This window comes from Diadema setosum, chromosome 18 (assembly GCF_964275005.1).
Source record: "Diadema setosum chromosome 18, eeDiaSeto1, whole genome shotgun sequence".
NCBI lineage: Eukaryota > Metazoa > Echinodermata > Echinoidea > Diadematoida > Diadematidae > Diadema > Diadema setosum.
Window position 1 is genome coordinate 26,830,434 of NC_092702.1, and position 14,485 is coordinate 26,844,918.

Consider the following 14,485-nt stretch of genomic DNA (forward strand, 5'->3'; position numbering starts at 1 on the left):
GATTGGAACTGCAATTCAGCTAGATTTGACGATGGCATGAAACTTTAACTACAAAGCTGCCTGTAGTAGTTTCAGTGGCAGTGCATTGCTTCTCATTGAAAACATTCATGCCACAAACGGTATGAGTAGATCATGCTTGCGGTATCCGTGGTGGCTCGAAAACGTTGTCCGTGAGTGTGGAGATCGCCTATTTTGCTAAGTCTTGTTGCATGTAGGATTGCATTAAATACGGTGGCGTTCGGGAAACTTGCAGCGGAGATTATCATTGCATCGCGTTTGAAAGGAATAAGATAATCTTTGCCATGATGTTTGAGAGTGTTTGTAGGGCCTTGGTGCTCGTAATTATTGCTGGGACGCTAACGAAACTGAGCCAGGCGTGTCCACCGATATGCATGTGCGATGTTATCAAGGGGCGGAGGGGTAGCGGTGGCGGTGGGAGACGTCGAGGAGGCGGCGGCACTGGAGGGCGCGTGGTGTACTGCGATGGAAGGGAGCTCACAAGTCCCATTGCAGCCGATTTGGTGCCCAAGGACACCGTTTTATTGTGAGTTTATTATTGCTGATATATCGGCTTGTTTTTTCCAGCTTTTTATCGCATTTACTTCCTGAAAACCCCGGAAAAAATCATCAGTTGGTTGTAATATTTACTAATAAATGTCTTGAGATTTGGTGTTACAAATTATGTTTGAAACTAGATATATCGCTACGGCGACTGATATGCCTCCGCCATAATGCATGGTTCTCCTAATAGGTCTATAGTACAATGTCTTGACAATGTGTGATGACAGTTTCACACAATTGGCAAAATATTAAAATGACAGGTTTGCCACAAATGTGCTGAATGTTCACTTTCCTAGAACTAGGTTCAATTGGATGAATGATTAAAAATGTCAGAGTGCAGGTATTTGGGGAACTGATGATTTTTACTTGACTTTTGACCCTTTTATAACTTTATAAGTTTATGCATTGAGTAATTTTCAAGGTATTGAGAAAAAGTTTAATTTCAGTATCAAATGGGAAAATTTTTTATCTAAACCTGGCCTTTGACCTTTGACCTCACAGTTCCAAAGAGAATCACTGTTCGGTTGAACATGCATAAATATGTCAGTACTAAGTTTCATGATGATACCTTGAGTTACTTTTGAGATATGGAGGAAAAAGTGCAATTCAACACTTTCACTTGACCTTTGACCTTTTGACCTTTGACCTTTTGGCAAGAAACTTCCCACAGAATATATATCGGGTAATACATGCATACATCAAGTTAAAAAAAAAAAACTTCAGGCATTGCATAAATATAAGGAAAGTAGTGATATTTTGAGGAGTTGACCTTGACCTTTGACCCTCTGACCTTTGAACCATGACCCTCAACTTCCCCACAGTAGATAATCACTGCCCATTGGAACAAGCATATATACTAAGTTCCATGAAGATACCTTGAACCATTTGCGAGATACTTGTATGGAAAAAAACATGAATTTTCAACCTGTTTTTTCACAAAACCTGTGACCTTTGACCTTCGACCCTGTGACCCTAAAATCCAAACAAAGTATTATCCCCCCAGGATATACCCTCATACCAAGTTTGATGTAAAACCACCACACGGTTCTTGAGATATCGACAAAAACAAAATGGGACGGACGGACGGACGGACGACCCGAAAACATAATGCCTCCGGCCACTTCGTTGGCGGAGGCATAAAAAAAATTGGTCACGAAGCAAGGCCAGCGTCGCACACACAAGGCAAGCAGACCCTGTTAAATTTACTTTTTCATGTATAAAGACAGAACAAGCGAGGGCACCATCACCAAAAACAATAGGCGTCTTCGTTTTACCATAACACACCTTCATGCCAAATTTGAAGATGATCTAAGAAGAACTGCAGCCAGTAGAGTGCTCACAAGAAAATCTCTGCGGCGGACACGGCGCAACGAGGCCAAATCCATAGTATCCTCCGAACTCTGTTCGGGGGATACAATGAGTGGATGACCTATATGTCAACACTCGGCATACTTTCACACCCCATGATAGCATACTATGCAAATGATATGCAAATGAGTCCATTATGCCCATTGCATATGGATATGAAAGATTGAAAATACTGAAAAATGTGAAATACATACACTTTGTATGACTACGTTCCTCTTTAACTGGAACATTTTCTCTGTGTGTACAGCTATAATTGTCATCTACAGAAACATTCAAATCCAAACTTCAAAACGTTACCCAAGGTATTCCTCTCACACTGAGGACTATAATTGCAGTCTATAATGTTCGGAACAATTGTATTCTTTATCTGGTATGTGTTTGTTGTTATTTGCCATTTTCTTCTCTGTTGTCATGTTTTAACATGTGTTATATCTATCTTTTCATTTATGAAGCGCCATGAGCACTAAAAAGCGGACCTGTGCGCTATACAAGTAGCCACTATTATCATTATTATTATCATTGCTACTTCTACTACTATTACTACTACTACTACTACTACTAATACTAATTGAACTCTGCAATACATCTTGTAAAACCCATAAACCCTCAGCTGCACGGCGCGCCTCGCCCTAGCAGAAACTAGAGCACGCACTTTAGTGCGCGCATGCAAACCTCAAATACGCGCTGCCTGAACTCCCAAGTTCATTGACCCTACCTGCCAAAATATAAGAAATCCTTCATAAATTCCTCCAAAATTCTCAGATCACTACCAAAATTTGATCATCTGTTACTTGTATCAATCTAAACCTTTCCTGCAAGTTTCATCCAAATTCGTTACCTACTTTTTGAGTTATTTTGCACACAGACAAACTAACTAACTAACTAACAAACAAACAAACAAACAAACAAACAAACAAACAAACAAACGGTAACGAAAACATAACCTTCCCCCTTGGCGGAGGTAATAACACAGTAACAGCAGATTTGTGACAGAAAAAAATCTACTTTGTCTGCAGATTATCCTATCATTGTTTTGATAGCAGAAATTCTAAAGAATTTGATAGGGTTGGGGTTTTAGGTGGTATGGAATTGTTAAATGGTATTGTTAAATTCAAGTATCAGAATGGCTAATCACTTTCGACATCCAGCTGAATCCCTGCTTGGCAAACTGCTTGGCACACTCTCTTATTGCCACAAACTAGCATTAGACTAACATGAAAACATATGAGTGGGACTGTAAGGACAGCAGCAATTCTGCTTAACCCACCACCTAGGCTTCAGTTTCTGTACCCGTTCACATGAACCAACATTTAAGAATTTTTAGCTGGCAGAAATGTATCAATACATTGCTTTGAAAGTGATTGCCATACAGAATCAGAGCGTATGTGAGTTTTGTCCTGGCAGCTCATATTACAGGATATAACAGTAGTTGTTGAATTCATGTTCATGGAATACAGCAGTGAACACAGAAATGTACACATGCACGTTACATGATCAGGAGTTGATATTTTCACATTTTGTTAGATTTGCGAATAGTACCCAGATCGCAGAATTCCCACAAATAACCCCAGGAAAACAGGTGGGCAAGTCCAAGCTATTTTGCACCAGTAACGCGTGGGACATCACAAGAAGATTTAGCCCTATATTGCACTGTTAAGATTGAAACTTCATATGTTGGGTTGCTTTTGATAGCTAGTAGGTATCTTCATTCAAAACAATAGAAATAATGAGAATCACGCATTCAGTATTCAATTTATGCAAATTTATTCTCCAGTAACGCGTGGGACCATAAAAATTGTCCTTTTTTTCTTCTTTAACTTTTATCTCAATTATTGTGAAAATACTTGGTATACTATAAAATCATTACAAACATCTTTTCCTACAACAATTACTGTACCTGAAACAAAACATTTCAGAAAAAATCATGAAACTGTTTTCTCTCAAGGTCAATTATAGAAAGATAGGTATAGTAACGCGTGGGACATTTTTGTCACTATGAATATTGTGATGTGAATTGCACATATGCTCAGAGAAACTTTAATATGGGATACTAATTATCTAAATAGATGTATTTCTAATAAATTCTTGCAAATTCAAATGATTTAGACCCACCAAAACAATAGATATAATAAAAAATATGAAATGCCTGTGTTATCCTTTATTTTTTGACATTTGACTTTGAATGTGACCTTGAAAATAGCATGTAATGATCTTTTGTGAATTATTTATCCAAAGTGGAGTTTTTCACCAAATTTCAAGTCAGAATTCAGAAAATTACAAAAAATCCCTCAATAATGTACACATTTCCCATAGAAGACTAAGATTTAGTACACTTCCATTGACTTGTACACAAATCGTCCCACGCGTTACTAAATCTAATTGCAAATTGCAAGTATGAGATTTATCAGACTAACTTTTTATCTCTTGGATATGATTAGGTCCATTGTGAATTTGGTCTTTTGAAAGTTTCAGGTCAATTAAATCATTAACTTTTATGCAAATGAGAAATAATGACCTAAAAAAGTAACGCGTGGGACATGCTAATTTTGGCCCATCCCTCATTTGCATATTTAATCAGTTGAGAAACTGAAAATCACAGTCATGATAACTTGTTAGTCAGACTTAAGGTCACCATACTTATTTTCATAAAAACTTGTAAAAATTAAAAGATATATTTTAAAATGCAGAATTTTTGAATGTCCCACGCGTTACTCTAAATTTTAATTTATGCAGATTAATTAATTCATTGCTAGTTATGCGGAAGGATTTTTACTTTTTCTTTTTGAAATTCATGTATTTTAACTTCTTAGCTTTAAAATGATACCAAGTTTATAATGTAAATTGACCCATTTTGAATTTTCAGTCTTGTGTGATCAAATAGCTTGGACTTGCCCAGGTACGGTATGAAGTCTCATTAATAAAGATTGTCTTTGATGCGTTTGAGGTGACAAAAAATGATGTCAAGTCTCAAAACTAAATGCAATCATAAAATTTGCTTTGTGTTTGCTCTGTGTTGTGGGCTGCTCACATACAGCCCTGTTGTGATTTATACAGCGACTGGGCCGTGTATAGTTAGTGTACAGTGTATTTACATAATATGCACGGCCCTGTACAGTGTATTTACATAATATGTGTATGCACAGGCCTGTCACATCATTATCACAGCAAGTCATGACTAGTACTCTTAGTGGTCTCAGTCTGGTGGCCCCTGGCTGGGCCCCCTGCATTGGGCCAGCACTTAGGCTCCTGGCCTCGGCCCGGCCTTGGGCCCCCTGGGCCACTGGGCCTGGGCCCACTTGGGCTATGGGCCCCTGGGCCTGGGCCCACTTGGGCTCTGGGCCCCTGGTTCTGGGCTGAGGCCCGTGGCCTTGGGTCCGGCCATAGGCCCCGCCTTTGGCCCGGCTGTACTTTGTACATGGTCTATGTGAAATCAGGCTTGTCTGTAACTGCATACATACTGTAATTACATATAATTACAAATAATCACAAATGATCAACATGTCCATATGAATATATGATGATATGAATATATGAATATATACAATGTCTGTGAACATATATGAATATATACAATATGTCTGTTATACGGTGTCAGGTCTGCAGTCATTCATATACATAGCAAATTTTATGCATGTACAGTGTATACTGGACAGCAAAAGAAAGTACCCACTTCTGTCAAAGGCTGCACACAAAAATTCACCACCTAGAAATAAACAATTCTTTGTACACAGGTATGCTGCAATATCCATTAGTAATCACATACCCAATAGCAAGTGATTGTTTTTATTACAAAGAAAAAAAATGACATGCGCAGCAAATTGGTCACTAAATCAAAAGTCACAAAATGTAACAGAATGAGCCTTACAAGCCTAATAAGACGTGGCTTAATTTTCCTGATGGAAGCTTGCTTAGACCAGAGTAAAGTAAAGTCCAGTCTAAAGAGCTAACTGATTTTATTCTGAGAATTAGCATAATCAGGAAGGATAGCATCTCAATACAGAATACACTCATTAACATCATTTTGACGAAACAGGTGTTCACTTTGACATATTGGTTTAAAAATATTATCCATTCAGTGGCCATTTTTGCATGGTGGAAAGTGCTGTTGTGTGGGACTTTTGATTCAATGACCAAGATGCTGTACATGTCAAGTTCTTCTTTGTTATGAAGACATTCACTTGCTTATGTGCATGTGATAAGTAGGGGCATTGTAGCACACCTGTGTACAAAAATTGTATATTTCTAGGGGGTGAATTTTTTTGTGCGGCCTTTGACAGAAGTGGGTACTTTCTTTTGCTGTCCAGTGTATAAATGGCATATATTCATGTGTACAGTATGCTACTTGATTGAACCAGCCAGTGGAGAAAGATCACACCATTGAACAATACTTGAAAGACATGTACAGTTCAATGACTCAATGCTTGTTATGATAACTCTGTAGAGGTATGCAGCCCTCTTCAGATGGAAAACATACAGTTGGCTATCAAACAGAGCTTGCAAAACCGTCAACAATTTATTGAGTTGGATTTGTGTGTATGTGTGTGTGTGTGTGTGATAGAGCTATTTGGCTTGTTTCCTTTGCATGCATCATCACAAATTCCCGAAGTCTGAATAAAGTGAAACCAAGACCTTCATATACACGTGCTGCATTGTAAGGTGCTGGATCAGAGCACTACCATAAGATTGACACCATGGCGGGAATTGTGCTAACAGTGTACTATCCTTCCTGTGCATTTATATGTTAAAGTGTACCAATACCCTGAAAATCACATTTAAAAAAATAACCTGTGACCTTTGACCTTCGACCCGTGACCCTAAAATCCAAACAAAGTATTATCCCCCCAGGATATACCCTCATACCAAGTTTGATGTAAAACCACCACACGGTTCTTGAGATATCGACAAAAACAAAATGTAACGGACATACGGACGACCCGAAAACATAATGCCTCCGGCCACTTCATTGGCGGAGGCATAAAAACAAAAACAAAAACAAAAACAAAAACAAAAACAAAAACAAAAACTATAAAGTTTAACAAAACACCAAACCTACACATGAGAGGTAAAGAAAATTGTAGTCTTTAAGCCACTTGCTTTTTAGTTGTTTCCTTGATATTTGGTTATTGAATATTGTACATGTACATTGTACATAAAATATTGGCTGTAATGCCTAAAATTATGATATCAATGAATTGAATGAGGGCACTGGGTACTTTTGTATCCATGTAAGGTAAGGCCTACAACATGCATATTTTTTAATTGTACATGCGCACATCCATTTTGCGGGGGGGGGGGGGGGGGGATAGGAAGATGCCTAATTGGTTATTATTGTTTTGACCAAAATATCACCTGGTCCTCAGTCATTCCCTCCCCCATATGAAACCATATTCAGACATTTGCAAAACAGCATTGAGGAATATTTGCACCCACGTACCAGGGGACAAGTTCAGCCAGTAAGATGGAATATTAATTTCCCTGTAAAGACATTTCAATGCCATATCAAATGGACCTGCTCTGGAAAGAAAAATAATGAAGTATTAAAAGGGGCTGATAAACAGAAATATGGACTACATGTATTTCATCATTTAGCAATGTGCAATGTACATGTACACTGTATGTGTAGATGTCGACTGCTACCTCTCCGTCATGCAGCTTATGGCCATTCAGTATTACTACCTGGTATGTAACCATATTATTATTGATTTCTGTTTAGTGGCCTAAAACTAATATTGGCATAGATATCTGGTGAGGATGGGGGTTGGAAATCCCTGTTTGAAGAGTAATGAGCAGTTGATAAGATTTTAGCAAATTGCTCATAGATTATGCTGGTAGCAGTTTGGATTATGGACTCTATTCCATGGGAGCAGTTTTACTGGGAAATCATTAAATGACAAGTTCACCTTCATAAACATAAGGATTGAGAGAATGTAGCAATAGTAGTAGAACACATCATTGAAAGTTTGAGGAAAATCAGACAATCCGTTCAAAAGTTATGAATTTTTGAAATTTTTGTGCAGTAACCGCTGGATGAGAAGACTACTGCAGTGTATGAATAACTTAGATGTCACATGCGTACAACAATATAAGGAAAATATAAAGAGAATTTCACAAAATTCCATCTTTTGAAAAAAGTACACATTCCCCTGACTCGTTACCGACAAATGTTATGGGCAATATTATTCCCCCTGCCTTTAGAAAGAGGCAAGTCAAGTGTTCTTTTATTATGCGAAAAAAGTGAAAATATGTTGAATTTTCTTTTACATTATACTGTTGTACGCATATGACTCACGAGCTGTAGTAGTCTCCTCATCCAGCGGTACCAACACAAAAGTTTTAAAAATTCGTAACTTTTGCATCGATTATCCAATTTTCCTCAAACTTTCACTGATGTGTTCTACTAATATTGCTGCATTCTCTTAATCCTTATGTTTATGAAGGTGAACTTGTCCTTTAATATAAAATACCATCTGGTGAAAGAGCAGTCGGGCATTCTAAGGATATAATAATTCAAATGATTCAAAGTATCAGTTTTTACCTAGAAAAAAAAAAAACCAGCTATGATAACCAAACACCAATTATACTTAATTCATCATCACTGTATTCTTTTAACCTTTGAAATCGGAAAACCAATAGTTTACAAGTGTCTATTCATCTTGCTATATATACATAATTGTTATCATTATTGTTATTATTATTATTCATTTATTTATTATTGTTTGTTTGTTTGTTTGTTGTTGTTGTTGTTTTTTTGCTGATGTGTGGTGTTGAAGTCCTGTTTGTCAACAATTGATTTGAAAGGAAAAGGAAAGGAAATGTTATGGCCAGGGTATACAATGTTCATTGTACACATTGTACTTCAAGTGGATAAATGTCTTAGATATTACATTTGGGAAGTAACAGTCTCGGGATAGATGTCTAGGACAAATGTTTAGTAAATTGTACTGAAGATATAACATACAATGTATACAACATAGGACGTACTACATTATGATATGGGACTAGACCCCCACCCCCCCCCCAAAAAAAAAAAAAAAAAAAAAAAAAAGGTCAAATAAGAAAGTGGTCCAAAGTGACTTGTAATTCTCGGTACCACTGATATGCAAAACAGCGTTGAAGATCCCTGTCACAGATGCACCATGGAATGGCTTGGTGGCGTTGTTGCTTGCAGTTGTCATGCATGCATATCAATTCTCTACTACTCTTTTCCTCTGTTTGAATTTGGCGAAAAGAGAGATGTGTACAGTTTTTCAGTTTGATTGAGTTGTAGCCATTGGAGTCATCACTGCAAAGCTGCAATTTGTTGGTCACACAATGATAAGGGAAGAAATCGTCAAAAAATGCCCCTGGATGAAAGATGTGACCTCGTTGAAGCTTCCAGCAAGCTCTGTCCTGCGTCTCTGAGCTCAACGCTGTACTACAGTGTAGTTCCAGCTCCTTTCACAGCCGGTGATACGAGGTCATGTTTGTGTTTTCCAGAGGGAAGAAATTCTTTCCCAGTCAAAAATGCCTTTACAGTACCTGAGGCATATAGGGACTGTCATTTCCACAAAGGCCCAAGATGAGTGAGTGTTCCATCTGCACAAGTTACAGTTAGAGTTGTACACATGTAGAAATTAAAAAGATAACATGTGAATGGCAGGTGAATCAAAGGCTATAGTCAACGATGTGTTTTGTACATTGCAATCGCGATACTTGCATGACATGTACATTGTACTGTACAATGTAGTACATGTAATGTAGCACCGAATGCATAGCTCTGCATGGCACTTTGTTATTACCTACATTGTAGACTACAGTTGTTGGCTACGTGATTTTAATTTGTGTACCAGTGGTACATTGCTCTTGTGTTTATGTCCACTGTTCGCTAGCTGGCCATGCGAACAGTGGACATAAACATAATTTGTGGGGCAAATTATTTGTATAGGGCCCCATTTCTCTCTCTCTCTCTTCTTTCGATCTTTAAAATAACAACAACAACCATGCGAGCAAGACCAGATATGACTTTTCCACAGAGCTATCCCACAATGCATCTGCAACAGGGTTGACACTTTAATACCAGTACCAAGCGTGTTGATGTTGCCCCAAATTAAGAAACATAGTGCAGCAAGTACAAACTTGTACATTGTATGCCCTTGCACGATGCTGACCCAGGATGCAATCTATGTAAACCTGTATGCATGACTCTCTTCTTTATTACACTCTCCTCTTGTTTTTTTTTCTCAGTGAGTTTGATTGTAAAACCATTGAAATACTTTCTCAGGTTTATGCAAAGGAAAAGTGATTCTCTATTCACAAGACATTATGACATAATAGAGAGAAAGATATTGAGAGAAATTCAGATTCAGAGGTTTCCTAGTGTTTTTAGAGCATACCACATGGTATGCTTGAAGGTATGGGTACATTTTCTATTTGCAACTCAGAGCCCCCCTAATGGCTTGTCCAACCCCTCACCATTGTGTACCATTGTGGTCACATCCGCCCGCTCCATTGTCTCAGCCCCTTACACTTCAGTTGACTGAACACAATGGCTGTCAGCTTGTGTGAATATCTGGGTGGCTTGACTTCAAACATTGTAACAAAGTGGGCAATTTAGCAGAGAAAGGAGTGGGGGTGGGGGGAGGGGGGTTGGAAATAGAGAGAATGAGGGGTCAGTGGTCAGATTATGAGGTGATCAGGAAGCCAACCCAAACCGCCAGCTATGCTTGCATTATACATTGATATGTATCATTGCATTTTTTGAAGACCCATTTTTAGTCAATATGTACACTTGTAGAAAGCCAGATTTACTTTGTCAGGGAACATTTTTATTTTGTTCTTTCTTTCTTGCAATTCTAGTTCTTCATACTTTTAGCTTGTATGTTTCTATGGAGTCTGGAGAGGCTGGTTATCGAACATTCTGGACAAAAATCAAATGCACTTTCCAACAGTCCAAAGAAAGCACAAAGCAGTCTGCTACCCTTCTCCATTGCATCCATCATGTGTAGGCATAATTTGTCAAGGTGTCTCTCTTTATTGCCACTCTATTTACTTCTCCCTGTTATTTACGAACATTACATAATACATCAACCCACTGATGTGTAACAGTGAGGTGTAGAAGGTATTGTTTGTACAGTACATTTACAGTATACCAGCCACAGAAATCTTAGGAACAATCACAGAAAGGATATGTGCAAAGGCTTACAATAAGTTACATGCCACCAATCCTTGCTAGTTGACAGTTAGTGTCAGCAAGTTGTACATTGCACATTGTATTTAGACTTGGGAATGGGATTCAATATTTAAAAGTGAGTGCAATTTCTGGTACAACTTAACCCAATTACAAACCACTACAGATTGTACGTACAATTCTATAAACTCTGTAGGAGAATTAGTTCTGTCAATACAGTGACCGTTATTACATCTATACAATGTACAGTACCGGTAGGATGCTTCTGAAGTTGACCACCACTTGTGCATACTTATATGATGGAGTGGTGTTTTTATGATTCATGATGTTTCCTATAATGTTAACCTGAACATTAATGATTCAGAAAACTGTGCACCGTTTATCAGACTGTAAGTTTTCTTCTTGGTGTTATACATTGTATGCCTTTCTTGCGGCATGGTACCTGGCTATTTTGTAGTATACTTCAAATTTGAATGAATAGTTGTGTGTATGATACTAGGATATTTCTGTGTTTTAAAGAGCTATAGCTGCATGGGGGTATACAATGTTGCTAAGCACTAATGCACCTGCATGTACACATTGTACAGTGTACTTCAAACCCTTCAAATGATAGGCCTATTGTCTGAACTACGAAGAGTAAGATACTTTTATAGGGATCATGATTCTACTGCAGTAATGTAACAGAAGAAATGATGATGAACTGCATTTTCAGTTTAAACAAGAAAGGCTCCAACCAGGGAGGTGGGACCTCCCTGCTCCAACACACTGACCTACAGATACATTGTATGCTCCTCGATGATTTTCTACCGAAGATGTAGAACTACAGTGTGTTGCAGATCTATGCATTTTCTGAAAAACAGTGCCCACCCTCCTGGGTCTCTATATACAAATGTACGTGGCACAATCTACCTTACCTTGCTATCAGTTGTTTGATGTTATGTTCAGGAGGGAAGAGCGATCATTGCTGGCTGTGATAATTAACCATGTGAGATGATGTTATTGTCAGGACTACATGTACTTTATGAGAGTTGCATTCAGTAGTGGTGGGGGGGGGGGGTGAATTTTCCTGGCACAGCGACAGGGAACACCTTTTCGGTGATGGATCTTGCACTGATTCACGTTGCCTCAGAGGTAATTGCATTCTCCTCTTCTTTTTATGACAGCAATGTTGACTGATACTAATGGAGAAGCAGAAATTTGTGTCATTCATGTGCACACGCACACATACTGTAAAACATATTTTAGCGGCATGGAATTTTCGCGGTTTGGAGCCAGCGGCCTTTTTCATGGCATAAAATTTTCGCAAAGTGCCTCTGGCATTCAATGCATATAGTGTAGACAAGAGCCTTCGCGTGCATTATAAATTCGCAAATCTTGGCTCTCGCGAAATTTGCGAAATTAAAATACATGCAAACATTCCTTGTTTTACAGTACATAATGCACACTTGTGTAATATAGTACATGCACTCACACAGTATGTACACTATTACACATAATTTCACATGGTCCAAACAACTCCTGAACCTTTTTGTAACTTGCATGAGGAATTGCTGTTCCCTATTCCTTTGCATAATCAGCAAAATTATGATACCGTATTCTCTTCTCGTGTAATTGGTTTACGACAAAGGTATCCCGGTCAGCAGCTTCTTGATTTTTTTTTTCCCTACATACATTCTGTCTCTGTCACTCTCTTCACTTTTTCTCTTTGGGAGTCTCACCCTTTTTCAAACTCCCCTCCCCCTTCCCCAGAATTGAACGGAGTAAAGCCTCGCATATGATAATTGTCCTGAGGACAATGTAGTCTGCAGCAGTAGCATACACACACACACACACTCACACACACACACACACACACACAGGTACAATACAGTCACAGGGTGGTGGAACACTGTAGCACACAGCTGTATTTAGAAATCTGGCAGTCAAGGGGGGAGGGAAGGGGAAAAATACATACAACCTTTTAATAGTAGTCATGGGGACCCAGCTCCATTGGTTTGTACGATGTGACCCTCTCTCCCACTCTGTCTCTGCTTCTCCCTCCCCCTCTTATATTCTGTCATCTGTTTTGTATGAGCTCAATTCAACCAGCTCGCTCGACAACTGGCGGCGCTCGGGGAGGAGGGCAGACATGGCCGCTGCCAAAGAGTATCGGCCATTTATGCATATCAAGTCAATATGATGATAGATGGAGCTGTCTTTCTGGGGGGTTCTGGTAGCTGAAAAAAGCGAGGAAACCAGCTAGGGGTCCTGCGTAATACTTTACTCCAAGCGAGCGTGGGGAATAGATGGGTTCATGGTGCACCAATGGCAGTGAAATGGAGCTGATGTCCCCCGTTTCTGACTCCAGCTACAATTGTAACCCTCCGATTACCATCTCTACCCAATATCTGTGCTATCAGTCCCGCACAGTTGTAATGTCTAATGTTGGCTTTCTAGCCTCTGACCCTTTGAAAGCACAATACATACACGTAGGTGTCTCCTCAAAATCTGCCTATGAATAGAAAGCATTCACATAAGTATGCCCAGTTTTCCAATTGCAAGAGCATGGCAATGTCCACATTGTTTATTTAATTGCCCATCTTGCTTTATTTCTTTTAAGGAAGACTGTTTGAAATGATAGCAAACACAAAGGAGCTTCAACCTCAATGCCCTCCCCCCCCCCCACCCACACACACATACATACACAATCTTATACACACACACCAAATCCATGCTGTTCTGAAATAAATTTCTTTTGGGGTTGACTGCATATTTCCGGAAAACAAGTGATTACTTTTAATACCAAAAGTTTTTGTTTCGCAAATTACCAGGTTATAAAATGTAAAGTTGAAATTTGATCTTCACGAGAAACAGCCCCTATTTCTCTAACTGAAGACATGCAGTGCAAAAGTGTACATAATATGAATATTTCTATTTACTTGTAATACATTGTACTACAGTGCACCATGTACATTAAAGATATATTAGCAAAGTTTAGAATGCCCAGAAAAAGTGAACATTAAGAATAATACTTGCAGATGTGTGCAATGATTGAGGTACCGGTATCATTTTTTTTCTTCTTTCCCTTGATTTACGTACTTGCTTGTTCTTTCCTGATTAATCAGCAGCAAGAATGATAAGTACAGATTGTAGGCCTACAGTGCAATCTTGTACATTTTGTTCTTTAAATCTATTTTCATTGTATACCATGTATATGTGTGTTTTTTGTTTTTGTTTTTATTTTATTTTTAGTCAGATTAGTTTAGTTGCTGCCAGATCAATTGTGCTTGTCACAGTTACAAGAAGAGGGGCAACCTCAGGTTTTGGGCCTGGTATGACAGATGGTGGAGCAAAATGTTTGTGGTTCAATACCTGTCAGGCTTTCACTTTTATGTATACCCGGTAATTTAC

The 14,485-nt window shown here is 38.6% G+C and overlaps 1 protein-coding gene across 1 annotated transcript in view; it reads left to right on the forward strand.

The window, feature by feature from the left end:
* Window positions 1–302: 302 nt before the first annotated feature.
* Window positions 303–14,485, forward strand: part of LOC140241668 (adhesion G protein-coupled receptor A3-like) — a 159,825-nt gene continuing 145,642 nt past the window's right edge. Inside the window, exon 1 of the mRNA XM_072321411.1 lies at window positions 303–544. Coding sequence (XP_072177512.1) covers window positions 303–544 — 242 coding nt within the window. The remainder of the gene's footprint in view (window positions 545–14,485) is intronic.